We start from the raw sequence: 17,491 nt of genomic DNA on the forward strand, positions 1-17,491 counted from the left end.
GGTTCTAGGGAACCTACACATTTATGATGTGAACGGATGGGGGTATATATATATATATATATATATATGTTTTAAAAGATCTGTATCTTTTTACTGGTTTTACGGGAAAACACTAGAAAACCTATTCTGATCTCCTGAACCTAGACATCCGAAATATTTCCATATGAAATGAATACTATCTGTTACTACCTGCGATATCAATGGACCTCAGCTCAACCAAAGAAATCTGTAGATATCTGAACCAATAAGGAAATATATGTTTATCTGTATATGCACGTTCTTCAACATCATCTGATAGTTCTGTATTACTGAGCTTTTCGAAGCTCACTCTGTTACTCACCTTTTCAAGTTAAAAGAATCGTACCAGTGCATCTATCGACATCAGTAAGGAAGATCTTCCGGCATTGCTTACAGAGTATGATATATGTTATTAGGGGGCATGTAATTGTATTTTGTTTTAATATTTGAGTTTGAAAATCTGTTTTATTTCTGTATATTGATAAATCATTTTATAAGTTACATGTTTTAATAAAAGTTTTAAATTTTCTGCTATTTTTACAGTGGGTCGCTCTGGTGGCCCTAATGTGACACTCCAGATCGGATCGGGTTACCCGTATCGGTATGAGGGGGTTACACGATATTGATGTTTTCATATTTTTTTGAGATTTTATATTAATTAATATCTTCCATAATTATATAATGATCGTTTAATCTAAATTGTGAATGGATTAAGGACAAACCATATGTACTTAACTTAAGAAATTTACGTGCCTAATGTGGAACTGTGATAATAGTCATTGTTAGTGGGTGGTTGTGTGGCGGTAGACAATAACCATAAAGGAGATGTTTTAATAAATTTAATTATAGATATTACAAATGTTATATATACATGGCGATGTAAAAATATATAATAAAATTTGTGCTAAAATCGTAGAGTAATATAATATGAGAAATCGTAATAAAGAAAGAAGAAAATATGATAAGTGGTTAAGTGGTTATGTATAAGTAGTAATAAATTATTGTAAGGATTAATTAGATTATTTTTAGAGAGTATTAATTGTGATATGAAATAATATAGACCTTCCTAATCGTCACAACAAGTTAAATCCGATAAAATTGGAAAATAAAATATTTCATTATGATTTTATGTGTTTAAACAGTTTAATAATAATTGCTAAATTTGGAAGTTTTGAAAGAAGCAAAATTTTCATCGGTGGGAAGTAGGGAACATTAGTACGAAAATAATGTGACATCCTTATCTTGTATTCAAGTTCGAATACGGGTTAAGGATGTTACACTATGCTATTAATTTCTGTTAACCGCCTTTGTTTAAGTCCCTAACATGGTTAAAAGACTAAAATTGAACGAGAGTTAACGGTTGAGGGACTAAAATCGAATAGATCGATAATGTTAGGGACCATTTCCCTTTAATTTTAAGTTGATGACCAAAGTCGGTCAGACAAAAAACATAAGGGATTATTCTCATAGTTTACCCCTTTTTAAAATAGAGTAAACTACACAAATGATCCATTATATTTTCGGTCCGTCTAATTTTGGTCATTGGTTAAAAACATGGTTTTGCTACCTTACGTTATTTGTTCATTTGATTTTAATCCCTTAGCCGTTAATTTCGTTAACCCTTTAACAGAAGTCTAAGTCGACAATAAAAAAAAATCAGATAAAACTGCCACTCCTCCGTTACTACACATCTGTTAATGAGAGTTTACCCTCAATGAATTAAAATTGAACGGATCGATAACGTAAATGATCAAACGAATCTAAAAATATAAAGGACCACCCATGTAATTTACTTTTTAAATAATATAATCTCAATTTTTTTTAAAAAAAAGTCACAATTCATTAAGTTTGGACACTATCCCTTTAATTATCATAACAAAATAACATTATATTAATTTTTAATTGCATAATTAAAAACGAAAAGAGAAAAGAAAAATAAAGGATGGGTGATTCACGCGAGTGAAGATGATGAGAGCCAACTCGATTGCCAGCTGACTGTCGGGGAAAGGTCACCAGATTCCCGGCACGTGACTGACCACCTCCTCTCTCTCTCCTACCATAAAAACTCAGAAGAGAGAGAAGAAAGAAGAAGCCATCGTTTTCTTCATCGATCGAAATCGAATAAACAACAATAGCAAAGAATTAATAAACGACCACGACACTTATTTATTATTAAATCCAAAAAAATTCAATCTCTCTTTCTCTCTTCCATTTCCTCGTTCCCTTCTCCTTTAGGCTTGCATTTGTATTTTCGCTTTACATTTCTATTTTCTATTAACATAATAAATAATTTATTATTATCTTTTTGTTCGATGAGTTTGTGTTAAAGGATGGGATTAATTCACGAACGGTGGAGTTGCAATTCAAATGCAATCGCTTTCCGATTCAAATGCAGGGATCTGCTGCAGGTAAAATCGTTATTTCACTTCCTTTCATTCACATCTTTTCTGTTTCTCTTTTTCATTTCCGTTCTCCCCTTAGTTTTATAGATTTAAGAAACGAGCTATATTTGATTGAGGGATTTATTATTTTTCGTGTTTGGGCTGTATTGATTTTATTTTCGGTCGTGGAAAGACCAAGCGTTTGGGATTATCCATTGTCAGTGACAAAAGAGAATCAGATTAAAGTGTAAAATTTCGAGAATGCGTCGCTTATTTTGATTCGTTTCAAGAATCTGTTTACTTATTAGGTTTTATGTTTGCAGATCTTAAAATTTGATGTATATTTGTTTATCGGATGATTTATCACTTGAGAATTCCAATTGATTTCCTAACTTGGAATGAATTTATTTTTAGTGGATAAGAATTAACTAGAAATGAGTTGATTCCCCTAATTTTTGGGGGATCTGCCTATTGTTTCTAAATATTTGGTGGTTGATGATTGTGATTTTGATAGAAAATGATTTATTAGATAGGCTTGTTGATGTGAAATAATGGTATTTGCAAATTCTTGATGTATGCATATGTTTGCTGTTTAATTAGACCAAAGGCTTTTTAAAGGAAGGTGAAGAGTGAAGACTTTCTTGTTGCTCACTACTTTATCTTGGTTTGTGCATATTTCTTCATTTTCTTGTAGGTGTTTTCCCTTTGATAATGGATGCTCGACTCTTGTGTATTTATTGAATTCAGAAGTAAAGAATTTACCTATTTTTTCGAATGGTCTTCTCTCCTCAGGTCTGATGGCCTCCAGCTCAAGCGAGTCAGTAGAAAATAAGCTTGTCATCAAATGACTTGTTTCCTGTAAACTATTCCTAGATAGAAAATATCTTTTATGGGTTGAGAAGTAAGGGCGGATATGGTTTTGCATTTTAAATATTTAAGGATATGGAAGAGACACGAGATGATGCTGGTCCAGTGGATCAAGGGCCTTCTAATGCAACATGGTGGTCTTCAGATTTCATTGAAAAATTTGGTTATGTTTCTTTAGGTTCTCAGGAAGAGAGTATTAGTAATAGGGAATCGCCTAAGACTTTTGAGCAAGATGGATTGTCATCTCAGACAGCATCACAAGTCTTTTGGAGCAGTGAAATGTTTTCTGAGCCAATTCCAAACGGCTTCTATTCTGTTATTCCGGTGAGAATTTAGTAATCTTATTTGTTATTAATTGTATTGTACTAGTTGCTTAACTATTTGTGTTATTTGGTTGAAATTGAGTTTCATATGATAATGGTTTCTTGCTTCTCTTCCCCATCTTTGTTTTCCTCTTATCTATATTGACTTTTAATAGTTTGTTTTTGTAGCTATTTTCACATTAACCTAATTGTTAGTTTCAAAGTGCTTTCTATTGGTCCACCCTCGTTTTCAAAGATAGAAGCTCATCCGCTTTTTGCATATTTTCTTCATTGTTAAAGATTTCTATTTTAAACTATTCAACTGAGTTGTTCCCACGTAGTTTATCCAAAAAAGTAGAATTGTTAAATGTATTTGATTTTGCATGTCAGCTGTGGTTGACAACTGTAATAACAATCTCATGGCTTTGTGTCATAAAACGGCCTAGAATACTCAGAATATTAAGACTGATATGGATCAAATTATAGATCTCATTGGTAAGGTGATCTTGTGATAATGATTTTGTTTCATCAGGTGATAAATGTGAGTAATCTATAGGTGTTTCTTATAACATATTATTGAAGAGAAAGTGAGGATACATTGGTAGTGTGAGTATAAATAATTGAACAATCTTAATAGCATTTATTTTGATACTTTTTCAACATTCTTAATAGCATTTATTTTGATGCTTTTTTCATAATATAAATATAATAATAATGTTATTATCATTATTAAACCGGGATCTAAATAATATATATATATATATATATATATATATTTTCTTTTAATTTGATTACCTTAATTGCTTCCGGGTCTACAACTATTGGATTAATATATTTATTTATCAAATGATTCTTATTTCTTATTACCCTGATAATAACATGGTTAGATATGGCCAATTGAGGAGCTTTAAGGGAGTTTTGGTTTTTAAACCATCAATTATGAAGGACAAATTATCTATTGTTTCATGGAATGTTAGGGGTTTGGGTAAAAAAGAAAAACAAAGAGCGGTTCAGAGATTTGTCTCCAACACTAATCCTTATTTTCTATGGCTACAAGAGACTAAATCCGAGAAGACTCTGAGGTATTTTCTAAGAAGAAACGGACTGAATATCTTTCAAGGTGTTATTGAATCTCCGGCAGTAGGTTCTTCAGGGGGATTACTTTGTTGCTGGGACAATAAGATGTTTGAGATGGAAAATCAATGTATTAATAGAAGATTCATTGCTGTTATTGGCAAGTTCCGTTCTAATAAGTTTAGAAGTGTTCTCATTAATGTTTATGGGCCTTTTGTGGAGGATGAGAAAGAAGGTTTTTTGGAAGAACTCACCTTGTTCATTACTGGCCAGAATCTGCCGGTTTGTGTAGGAGGGATTTCAATGTCTATTTGTGTGAAGATGAGAAGGTGGGAAAGGCTCAAAACAGATTTTCTATGGGAATTTTCAGTCGGTTTATTCAGTCCTCGGGTTTAATTGATATGCCGTTGACTGGAGGCACGCTCACTTGGTGTAATAATCAAGATGCTCCCACGTTTGTTAGATTGGATAGGTTCTTGGTGGATGGTCAGTTTTTGGCTGCTTTTCCGGATATTGTGCAGTCATTAATTCCCAAGTCTATTTCAGATCACAATGCTATTCTTCTAGAAAACAGAGGAATGAATTGAGGTAAAAAACCTTTTAGACTTTTCAATTATTTGATGGAGGAAGAAGGTTTTGAGGATTTGGTTAGTCTTTCAATTAGAGATTGTAAAAAGACTAGGAGAAAAGCTGGAATTCTGAATATTTCGAAGACTTCTAAATTAAACATCAAGAAATGGACTGGGTCGAAAAACCAGTTTCTTGGAGCTTCAATTTCAGATTTAGAAAAGAAAATTCAAAAGCTAGAGGAGGATGTTCAGAAGGCCCATGACAGTTCCATTCAGGGGATAATAGAGGAATTAAAATCCTGTCGATCAGAGTTATGGAGACTACACAGAATTGAAGAACAGATTTGGCATCAAAATTCAAGAACTAAGTGGATTAAGGATGGAGATCGAAACACCAGATTCTTTCACACGTGCGCTACAATTAGGAGAAAGCAAAATGCGATGAATGCTCTTATAGTCGACGGGAATTTTATTCATGACCCTATTGTTATCAAGGCCACTGTTAAAGATCATTTCTTTAAAATTTACAATGATCGCTATACTTTGGATGTCGAAGATATAGGGCTGAATTTTTCTAGAATTTCTTTGGAGCAAAGCTCTTGTCTAGAGAAGGAATTTTTCGAGGAGGAAGTTTGGGAGACTTTAAAGTCTTGTGATAGTAATAAAGCTCCGGGGCCTGATGGATTTAACTTGGGATTTTTCAATAGGTTATGGTCTGACATTAAGGAAAACATTATGGATTTCTTTCACAACTTCTTTTTGGGGAAAGAGTGGGAACATGGTATTAATCATACATTTATCACCCTTATTCCTAAGGGTCCTAACATCGGGTGTCTTGATGATTATAGACCGATAAGCCTAGTGGGAGGAGTTTACAAGATTTTATACAAGTGTTTATCCAGGAGGTTGAGAAGTTGTATTTCAGATATTATTAGTCCGACTTAATTTGCTTTTATTCCCGGTCGACAAATTTTGGATTGTTCGCTCATTGCTAACTAGGGAATTTGATTATTGGAAGAAGAAAGGGCTTAAGGGTTGCATTCTAAAAGTTGACTTTAGGAAGGCCGATGATACTGTTGACTGGCCTATTCTATTCCAGGTGATGGAAAATTGGGTTTTGGCTCTACTTGGATCAGTTGGATTAGGAAGTGTGTTACTACAGCTTCAGTTTCGATGCTTGTTAACGGGGTTCCTTCGGAGGAGTTCACATTAGCAAAGGGTCTTAGACAGGGCTGTTCCCTATCTCCATTATTATTTAATTTTGTAGGGGAACTGCTGAACTTATTAATTCTCAGGGCAGTTTTGGAGGGATTATTTTCTGGTATAGTAATTGGCAAGGAGGAAGGGTCCTTTAACTTAACTCATTTACAATTTGTCGATGATTTAATTATCTTTTGTAGAGCTTCGGAGACTCAGATTTTGAATGTTAAGAGATTTCTTAGAGTATTCGAGGTTATGTCAGGCCTTCAATTAAATCTTAAGAAAACCATATTGTTCGGCATTAACACATCTCAAGAAGAGGTTCAAAGTTGGGCAGATTCGATAGACTTTGCAGTCGGAAGTTTTACTTCTAATTATCTAGGCCTTCCGCTAGGTGCTTCTAAGAATTCTTCATCTATTTGGAATCCGGTGGTCCAGAATTTTCAATCAAAACTTGCAGGGTGGAAGGCCTCTAACCTATCACTAGCAGGGAAATTGGTTTTGGTAAAATCTGTCCTTAGCTCACTACCCACTTATTTTCTGTCATTGTTTAAAAATTCCAGCATCAATTCTCAAGTCTCTCAATTCAATTATGTCTAATTTTTTATGGGGAGGATGTAATGGTATTAAAAAGATTCACCGAGTAAAATGGACAGAAGTGTGTAAATCAAAGAATGAGGGAGGTTTGGGAATTCGAAATCTTACGAGCATGAATAGAGCACTATTAGGGAAATGGTCTTAGAGGTTTGCAAATGAGAGGTTCTGTGTGGAGGAAATTCATTTGTAGCAAATACAACATTGATTCATCAATGTTATTGTTTGAAAGAAAGATTTCTCCTCAAGCTTCTTGGCTTTGGAAAACAGTGGTTACCAACCATTTCAAAGATGATTTCTTTGGTTCCAACTTTCGAAATTTGTGCAGTTTTCAGGTTGGTGATGGCAAGTTAATTCGATTTTGGCAAGATAGTTGGGTTGCAGATTATCCGCTCCAGGTTCTCTTCCCCAGACTGTTTTTGATTTCTACTAATAAATCGGGCAAGTTATGTGAGTATGGTGATTTTCAAGCTTTGGGATGTAAAAGTGAGAAGAAATTTAAATGACTGGGAGCTTGAACAATGGTGTAATTTGATGAGCATTATATCAAAATTTTCTCTGTTAAGAGATAGTAGTGATGGATTGATTTGGAAAGGTAGTGGGGATGGTGTTTACACAGTCAGTTCTTGCGTTAAAAGTTGCTCAATAGGTTCAGAAGAAGTTCAGTTCTGGAAGAATATTGTTTGGAGGGGTTCGATACCCCCTAGAGCAGAAACTTTAGTGTGGCAAATCGTTCTTCAGAGGTTGGCTGTTAAGAAAGAACTGATGATAAAAAGAGGAGTTCAAGGCATTGAGGATGGTTTATGTCCTCTGTGTAAGGTGGTTGAGGAGTCTTCTTTGCATTTATTTTTTACTTGTTCGGTCGTGTGGTCCTTATGGAATAAGTTTATGAAATTTTGGAAATTTAGTTCTGTTTTTCATGCTGATGCAAAATCTTTTCTTATTGCTTGGGACGATTTGAAGAAAGATTCAGCTATTTGGAATTTAATCCCTGGGGCTGTTCTGTGGACAGTTTGGAAAGTCAGGAATTATATTGTTTTTGAAGGGGGGAAGCTTGATCAGACATAATTATTTTTCCTAGCAAGATTCAGGCTTGCTTCTTGGTTCTTAGCTAAGTATAAGGAGATTCTTATTCCTAAGGATTCTCTAATTTCCGATCCTTCATTAGGGGATTCTTGCGCATCTAACAATTACTGTAAGTCACCTATTGTCCCTTGGACCCCTCCTCCCTTGGGCTTCATTAAATTGAATGTTGATGCTGCCACCACCAGTGATTGGAAGAAAAATGGTCTTGGTGGTGTTCTTAGGGATCATGTTGGTTCAATTCTAGGCTCCTTCAAGGAGTCTGCTAGTTCTGGACCTCCTACACTGATGGAACTCAAAGCTACTCAAAGGGGTTTATCTTTTTTTGCATCTTTTCAAGGGATGGTTAAGGAGCGGCTGCTTATTGAGAGTGACAGTAAGGTGGCAGTGGACTGGATCAATAATGTTGAGTCATGCCCAATTGTTTATGCTGTTATTGTTAGAGATATATTTGTTAATCTAAGAACTTTGGAGAGGGTTATTAGATGGGTTGCAAGATCAGCAAATATAGATGCTTATGGTTTAGCAAAGGCTGCTATTAGCTGAATATGATGTGGTCTGTTTTGTTTCGATTCTGCTTCCAGTAGGGGGTGGGGTCTATTGGCTTTTGTTAGGGTTATCTGGTTCACTACAACTAGGTTGTAATTTTACTATTGTTCAATTAAAACTAAGGCGCTCTTTTCTCCCTTCCGCTGATCAAGGAGCTTTTCTAAAAAGATCCATTGATCAAGAAGGGGTTTTTTAATGAGGCCTTCAACTCTTATAAAAATAAATAAATAATAACATGGTTAAAGGTGACTTTTAGCAAAGGGATATGTAACATGGATAATTGTTAAAATTGTAAGACTTCTGATGATGTTTGTTTACTGATAATATGCTTTTGTAATGGTTTATATTGATTTCCATTTTTCAGAGATTTTGATTTAGAATCGCTCTTGCCATAATGGAAAAAAAACTAGTTTTCAAAGTTGCAAACTTGTTTGGAATTGTTCAGAGTTGCAGCATATATATTTTTTTTGATAGGTATAGAAAGCCTCATTAAAAACCTCCCTCATAGTTGCCTCTTGTGTAGAGACAAATAGCAGAAGGAGGAAAAGAGTGCCTTAATATATTAATAACCCATAATTACATAAGATTACCAAACATGACATAAAATTGTCTAACATAGAAACATAACCAAAATAATACACCAGACCCACAACTCATAACAACAACCTCTTCACCCACTAACCAATTCCTGACTTAGCTAGACAATCAGCTTCCACATTAATACATCTGCTGATATGCTTAACATTAGATTGCACAATTGTCTTCTGAATTTCTGTAATCAAATCAACAAGATGAACCGGGCATATTTCCGGGCTGTTGGTCCACTTCACAGCAATAAACGAGTCACTTTCTAAAATCAGAAGTATAATTCAAAGTTTAGCAATTTTGTGTGCCATTTTCCTGAAGAAATTCGTGTCATGTTTTTTAATTGATTGACATGATATTGATGAGCTTATTTAGGATATCTATTGTTGAACTCAACGAATTTCCTCAAGCATATTATCGTGAGACGGTGATATAGTCAGACATTAATTGAGTTTTGCTATTAATAGATTCGTTAGGGTATTATAACTCTTTTGTGGTAATGTTTAATGGTTATCTCTATAGATAGATTTACTAAAGTATTGAACTCTTGTTTGTCTAGTCGGCACAAGTTAGTTTTGTGATGTTGTTTGCCGATATTTTTGAGTAGGAATATAGTGTTAAAATTACAAAGCAATTATATAAATATTTTGGATGATGTAAGATGTAAAAGAGAGGTCGACTCAAGTAAGGTTTTGACTTTCAACAGGTGTTTAAAATTCATTCATTGAAGTATAAGATTTTTTTTTTGAAAAGCTTGATTCTAAATGCAGCTTTTTTTTAACTCTAGAGAGAATGAGTGCGTTAGGTAGAGAGAGAGCGAGAGAAAATTTGGGAAAGTCCAGTGCCTCCGTTAAGGAATTGACTGTTTTCGTCAACAATCTTAGTAAGAGGGTGTCAAGACATGTGTTAAGGGAATTTTTCAGCCCTTATGGTCAGATTCTGAGAATTTTCATTCCACGTTTTTTAGAGGAAATAAATTACAAGTCCACTACTTTTGCTTTTGTCCAATTTGCTGATGAGGAAAGTAGGAAGAAAGCAATCCAGTTTGTAAATGAGAAGTGGTTTGATGGGAGAAGAGTCTTTGTAGGGCTTGCTAAGTACCATAAGGCTAAGAGGAGGGATGTTGCTGATGGGAAGAGGATTTTGGAGATCAAGTCTGGAAAACAAGATTCTGCAAGGATAGGGAAGAATGTGGAGTTGGCGAGAAGGAGGGATGGAAGATCGTTTAAGGATGTTGTGATTTCTTAGCCAATGAAGCTATTGACTATTGGAGAAAAAAGGGGAGGAAAGGCGTTTTTAAAGTCGATTTCCGGTGAGCCTATGATTCGGTGGAATTGCTGATTTTATTAAGATTAATGAAAGTTATGGGGTTTGGAGATAAGTGGATTTCCTGGATTAAATTTTGTATTTCTTCTGCTTCTATTTCGGTACTTGTTAATGGCTCTTCTACTAAGGAATTTAAGATGGGCAAAGGGTTAAGACAAGGCTGCAGTTTATCTCCTCTGTTATTTAATATAGTCGGGGAATTGCTGAAACTTATGTTGGTCAAGGCTGCAGCTTGTGGTTTGTTCGAAGGATTTAGTATTGGCAGGGAGGATAATCTCTTCATTTTGACCCATTTGCAATTTGCAGACGATTTAATTATTTTCTGCAGGGATTCTCCTACTTAGATTCTTAATATTAGGAGAGTGTTGAGCATCTTTAGTCTAATGTCAGGGCTAAGCCTCAACTTATCCAAGAGTAAGTTATACGGTGTTAACTTGGAAGATGAACTTTTAAAGGAATGGGCTTCTGTGGTAGGCTGTGGGATGGGTGCTTTACCTATGACTTATCTTGGTCTACCGATTGGTACTACCAAGAATTCTGAGTTGTTATGGGAACCAGTCATCCAAAATTTTTCTACCAAATTAGCAGGCTGGAAAGCTTCTTCACTATCGCTGGCTGGGAGATTGGTATTGGTGAAATCGGTGTTGTATTCTTTGCCGATTTTCTTCATGTCCATTTCAAAATTCTTCCAAAGGTAAATCATAAGTTGAATTCTATAATGACTAGATTCCTTTGGGGGGAAGGTCCAGTAAGAAAACTGTAACACCCCCAACCCGTACCCGACCCGGATACGAGTCCGAGGTGTCACATTGACTTTTCAAACTTTGACTCTTGACAAAATTCAAAGAAAATTTAAAACTTTCCTTAGAGTAAAAACAATTTAGTTATATAATTTGATCACAATAACCAAAATCGATAAGAGCATATTTAACTCAATCAATTAGTACATGCCAACTATATTCAAAATAACAAAAATCATTTAACTCATCTATTTTCTGATCTGAAATCTTGTAAGGGAGATGCTGATTTGTATTGCTCCTCACAGCTTCCATATTCACTTTCTGTAACCTGCGTGTGAAACACTCACACGCTAAGTCGATGACTTAGTGAGGCATAAAGAAAACACATCTAATGGAATTCATACCCACTAATCATGCATGACTGTTTTATGCTATCAAATTATACAACTCATTTACATATAAACATATATTCATGTATATTATGTAACAGATACCATAACCCCTATCACACATATATCATATCATGCACGCATCATATCACAAATCGTATACATATATCACATATATTGTTCTCATATCACCAAGACATATATGCACTTCTACCATGTCATGAGAAATACACATCATTATATCAAATTATGTTCTCTTTTCAAAGCCCATGTACACATGTGAGAACTATAGATATGTGAGTCTATAGAGGTTGTGCACTATGCTGTCACCACAGCTCGTATAATTGCACCGAAGTACCACGTAGAATTGCACCGGAGTGTCGCGTAGAATTGCACCGTAGTGCCATATAATAATGTCCATAAGGACTACATATCATTCCTTAAGAATCATATACATATACTAGGGATCAAGTATGTGTCTCACCAGACTTCACACATGTTCCAAAGAATACATATATGTCCCGAAGGACCACATATCATTCCTTAAGAATCATATACATATGCCAAGGATCAAGTATGTGTCTCACCAGACTTCATATATGTTCCAAAGAATACATATATGTCCCGAAGGACCACATATCATTCCTTAAGAATCATATACATATGCCAAGGATCAAGTATGTGTCTCACCAGACTTCACACATGTTCCAAAGAATACATATATGTCCCGAAGGACCACATAGACCCTCAACTCTTGGCATGCCAACTATACCCCTAGCTCTCAAGACACATAACATGGACATTTTCTTTTATACTTATCATTTCACATAACACATAGTTCAATTACTCATAGAACATTTTCATATGAGTCACATTTACATGTCACATAGCTTATATACTTTCTCACGTAGTTACATAGATCCATATCATATAACATATATCCTAAAGTGCACATAATCACATATATCATATCATATAGCTTAGATCATTTCTCAGATATTCATATAAACATACATATCATATCTTGTTCACATATGATCATATATGCTTCATATAACACATAGAAACACCTAGAACACTTTCTCATAGCTTATATCACATAGATATATAATAACGGATATCATATTATCTACCTTATGCTCCATTTCTTTGTATTCCCTTAGATTATAAATTATGTCGTATTTCTAAACATATATCATTTAATAGTATTTTTATTTAGGTACTAATTTAATCTCTTTACTTAATTCAATTTCATATATTCATTATAATCTTTTCATATAGCTCCATTATACTAATTCTCATAATAAATCATACCACTATGTACTTGTCAAACTCATGTTTCCATTATGCATATACTGTTACCCGTGTTTACCTAGTTCATATCACTTCTTATAAACTCACTTTCATCATATTTTCCTATTATTACATATTTTATCTCATAACCATGTATCCACATAGTCTTATATTTCATTATCATATTACATATATTTGTTCTCCTATGACTCTTAATAAACATCTATTTCTATTTCCCTACATCTCTCGACTTATCTTCTATATTCCTATAATTTCATAACTTATTTTATATCATTTTCCCTTTTCACTCATATAAACCATAGTTTCCTTTAATTTATCAATCTTCTCTATATAACTTATGTATCCTTATTTATGCCCTCGAATTCATACTATTCTCTTAGAGACTCCTAACATTTCTCGTATAATCACTTATACTATATCATATGACTTATACTTGATTATCTTATTCTCTCATGTTCATTTCATTTCTTATGACTCTATCATATAACTTATTCCATGTTCTTCCATTATTACATAAGAAAGTCTTACATAAATCATATAGCATATACAAAGCATATCATTATCTTTAGTCATGCATACATACAATCAATGTAATACATATAATCACATATAGTTATAACCAACACATAATCATGTCTATGACTTCATGCATATTACTCTAGGAAATAGACTCATCGCAAGTCTTATTTCCATTAAACACTACATGTCACTAGTATGCACTCACCTTGGCCTCACTAGTCAATTCCAATCTCTTATCTTTCCCTTGATCGATCTTACTTGCCAAATGTTCCGGAATTGCTTTACGCGCAGAATCTACATAAATGTACATTTTGAGGCAATCATTAGATACCTACACCTTGTAATTGGATATTAGCAACTTAAACGAACTTATTAAACTCATATTCACAATTTTCCTTTAGGGGGAATCGGTTCCCTCCTGTGGGGGTATCGGTTTCCCCTTGACATTCTGGAATTCTGTCGTTTGAGAGGGTATCGGTATCCCTTTGAATGGGTACCGATTCCCCCTAACCCATAAATCATTTTTCAGCATGAAAATTACTTCATTTCCTCTCAAACACTTCATATATCATCCCCTTTTTCATTCTTAACTCTAGTACACATACTTAAACCAATCTATATTCATTTATTTCATCTTAAACCTCAAAATCCTATCTTCCATATGTAATTCAATAATTACATCAATTTTGCAATATGTTTCAAATCCAATTCTATTACTCCAAATCTCTTAATTTAACCATTGACAAGTCAAATTTAACTTCCAATTTAAGAAATGAACTTTATTCCAAGATTTCATTTGTAAACTCTAAATCTTTAATCTCTCCAAACTCCACCATCCTTTGCTTTTAAGATGATTTAAGCTTTCCTTAAACTTAGTTATCATCTAATAATCAAAACCCAACCTTAAAATCAACAATTCAATTATAAACAAAGAAACTTACCTCTGGCTCTTGACTTCCACGTGAAGAAGAAGAAGAAAGGAGAAGAGAACTCTGGAGAATTCTCTCCCTTTCCACGTGCATTTATCCTTACCAATCCCATTTTAATTCATTTCTTGGTCAATTGACCCTTTATTTCCTTTAATAATTACTAAATAACCTTCATCATATATATCCAATAATCATTGAACAATTTCATTCTTATACTTTAGTCACCAAATTCTGAAACTTTACAATTTGGTCACTAACCCGATATTGCGGATGTTACAAAAACGGATTCATTGGGTTAATTGGAATTTGGTATGTCAACCGATTGAGGAGGGTGGTCTGGGTGTTTTGGATTTGAGTTTGATCAATCGAGTGTTACTTGGGAAGTGGGTTTGGAAGTTTGCTAATGAAAAGGAGTCCCAATGGAAGAATATGTTTTGCTGCAAACACAATATCAGTAACTTATCTTTATCTATAAGTACGACAGTTTCTTCTCAAGATTCTTGGATTTGGAGAGGAATTAGGAATAACAATGAGAAGAAGGATGAAATTGGAGATTGTTTGAGGTCAAACTCGAAACTGCAAGTGGGGAGTGGCAGATTTATTGCTTTTTGGAATGATGTTTGGGTCAATAACTCTACTCTAAAAGAACAATTCCCAAGGATTCATGCTCTTTCTAGTAATAAATGGGGAAAAGTTGTTGAATTTGGTTGTTATGAAAACAGTAGATGGGTTTGGAATATTCAATTAAGGAGGAACTTATGTGATTGGGAATTAGATCAGTGGATTTCCTTGATGTCATTGCTAGATAATATTAATTTGATTGATTCAGTTGATGACTTTTTGGCTTGGTCTGGGAAAGGCGATGGATTGTTCTTGGCGAAGTCCTGTAGACTGACTATTTCAGGGAGTACTAGAGGGAATTTTCAGTGGAGTAAATGGGTGTGGTTTGGTTTGGTTCCCCCAATAGTTCAAACCTTTTTATGGCAATTATCTCACCATAAAGTGGCGGTTAGAGTAGAGCTGAAGAAACGAGGGGTTCTATTGGAAAATGTTCCTTGTCCTTGATGTCTTAAGGATGAAGAAACAATTCAACATCTTTTTCTCTTGTGTCCGGTTGTACGGGAGTTGTGGAATAGGTTCCTAAGGTTATGGGATGTACTTTCAGTTTTGCCTAAAGATCCACAATCCTTTCTTTGTTCTTGGTCTCATCTTATGGCGTCTTCTTCAATTTGGAAGTTTATCCCTGGAGTCGTTTTGTGGTCTACATGGAAGGCTAGGAATTCTATGGTGTTCGAAAACGACAATCTGGACATGGCTGTACTGTTTTTCATTTCCAGGTTTAGGCTGGCCAAATGGTTTTTAGCAAAATATCCTCAGGCAAATATTCAGGTCGATCTTTTGGTAGGGGACCCAAGGCTAGCTGACAGTATTGTAATTTTTCCACCTAAAATGAAGAAGGATACGTGCTGGTCTCCTCCTCCACCTGATTTTTTTAAGTTCAATGTGGATGGGGCGGTAAGAACTGATGGCTTACAGGGAGGAATAGGAGGAATTCTTAAAGACTCGAATGGCTCTGATCTTATCTCTTTTTCTACTGCTGTGGGACCAGGTCCTCCTATGTTAGCTGAGTTGAAAGCAATTAAAGAGGGAATTGATTTATTTCTTTCTTCCCAATGGGAGGCGAGAGGAAGACTAGTGTTAGAGAGTGATTGTTCAACGGTAGTGGAATGGATTTTGAGGCCTGTTACTGCCCCTTCTTTTTTCAGGTCCCTCGTTGGGGACATTTGTGCCTTAGTCTCTGCTAAGGACATTATGGTTAGATGGATACCTAGGAGCTGCAATTGGGAGGCGGACAAGCTAGCTAAGGAGGGAATAGGTTGATCGCTTTTAGCTTTAGATATGTTCTGTTCTATTAGGAGGTTTATAGTGTAAAGTGTATCTTATGTAATTCCGGGTTATTAATAAATTGAGGTACTCTTTTCCTCCTCCATTTTGTTGTCTCCTCTTTAGAGGCAACGATGAGGGAGGTTTTTAACGAGACCTCCTATTCCTATAAAAAAAAATATAAGATTTTTTATGCAAGTTTCCCCACTTCTGAGGGTGAATTTTATGTTGTGAGATTCACTTTAGGTAAGGGAGATTGATGTGAATTTTTCTGCAGAGTTAGAGAAGAGTCATCCATATCTGATAATTAATCCCTAAAAAATTTCAGATAAAGAAGAAAAGTATAATAGCTCTTTGAAAATTATCATGATAGCTCTGATGTCTTGTGCTTTTCATCTATAAGGAAATTTTTATTTATGCGGAAGAGATGTCATTGTTGTTCACGGGATGGACCTGATTGGATTACCATTTTTTCTTGAGCAAAATAAGATTGTTCTGTGTGTTTTGATTCCATTATTGGTACTGAAGCACTTCCAAATTGTTTCTAAGTGGGATTATCATGGTGTAGGATTAGTTTTAAAAAAGTGCGCCTAGGTGCGCCTAAAGCGCAGGGAGATTATAGGCACAGAACTAAATGCCTTTAAAGGCATAAGCGCAACGACCAACAAAAAGTACTTCCAGGCGCTCGAAAGTAAGTGCTTTTTGAAGATACCCTAGGCGCACTGCTTCCACCATTTTAGGTGGAATAAAAGAAAAGGGTAATGCTGCAGCAGGTGAAGTGGAGAGACATAGTTGGTACAAGCCTGCTATGTCAGTCAGCTTCTTTCTTTTTATCATCGTTTCTGTCTCTTTAGGGGGAATTAAATGGCATATTGAGTGCTGCAGTAGGTGATGTGGAGAGAGGTCCAAGCTTGCCATGTTTTCGGTCTCCTTCTTTCTTTTTATCACTGTTTCTGCCTCTTTAGGGGAGAACTAAAAGCAGATTGAGTGCTGCAGCAAGTGAGGTGGAGAGACATGGTGTCTCCAAACCTGCTATGTCAGTGATTTCTTTATTTTAAATAATACTTTATTTTATTTAAATAATTTCTCAAATAATATATTTTTATTTAAAACATGATAATTAATGAATAAGAATGATTAAAATCATCTTTATATTTTAAATAATATT

At 34.8% G+C, this 17,491-nt stretch overlaps 1 protein-coding gene across 4 annotated transcripts in view; it reads left to right on the plus strand.

Annotated features, from left to right (window-relative positions):
* The first annotated feature begins 2,327 nt into the window (after positions 1-2,327).
* Positions 2,328-17,491, plus strand: part of LOC120184549 (probable serine/threonine-protein kinase SIS8) — a 47,626-nt gene continuing 32,462 nt past the window's right edge. For 2 of the 4 annotated variants that reach the window (XM_039188981.1, XM_039188983.1), the window contains exons 1-2: positions 2,467-2,714; positions 3,192-3,590. In XM_039188981.1, coding sequence (XP_039044912.1) covers positions 3,342-3,590 — 249 coding nt within the window. In that variant the 5' untranslated portion in view covers positions 2,467-2,714; positions 3,192-3,341. Of the gene's footprint in view, positions 2,427-2,466; positions 2,715-3,191; positions 3,591-4,014; positions 4,110-17,491 lie in introns of those variants that run through there. The other 2 variants (XM_039188982.1, XM_039188984.1) reach the window with 2 other exon arrangements.

Source organism: Hibiscus syriacus, unplaced genomic scaffold, assembly GCF_006381635.1.
Source record: "Hibiscus syriacus cultivar Baekdansim isolate YM2019G1 unplaced genomic scaffold, ASM638163v2 tig00112921_pilon, whole genome shotgun sequence".
Taxonomy (NCBI): Eukaryota; Viridiplantae; Streptophyta; class Magnoliopsida; order Malvales; family Malvaceae; genus Hibiscus; species Hibiscus syriacus.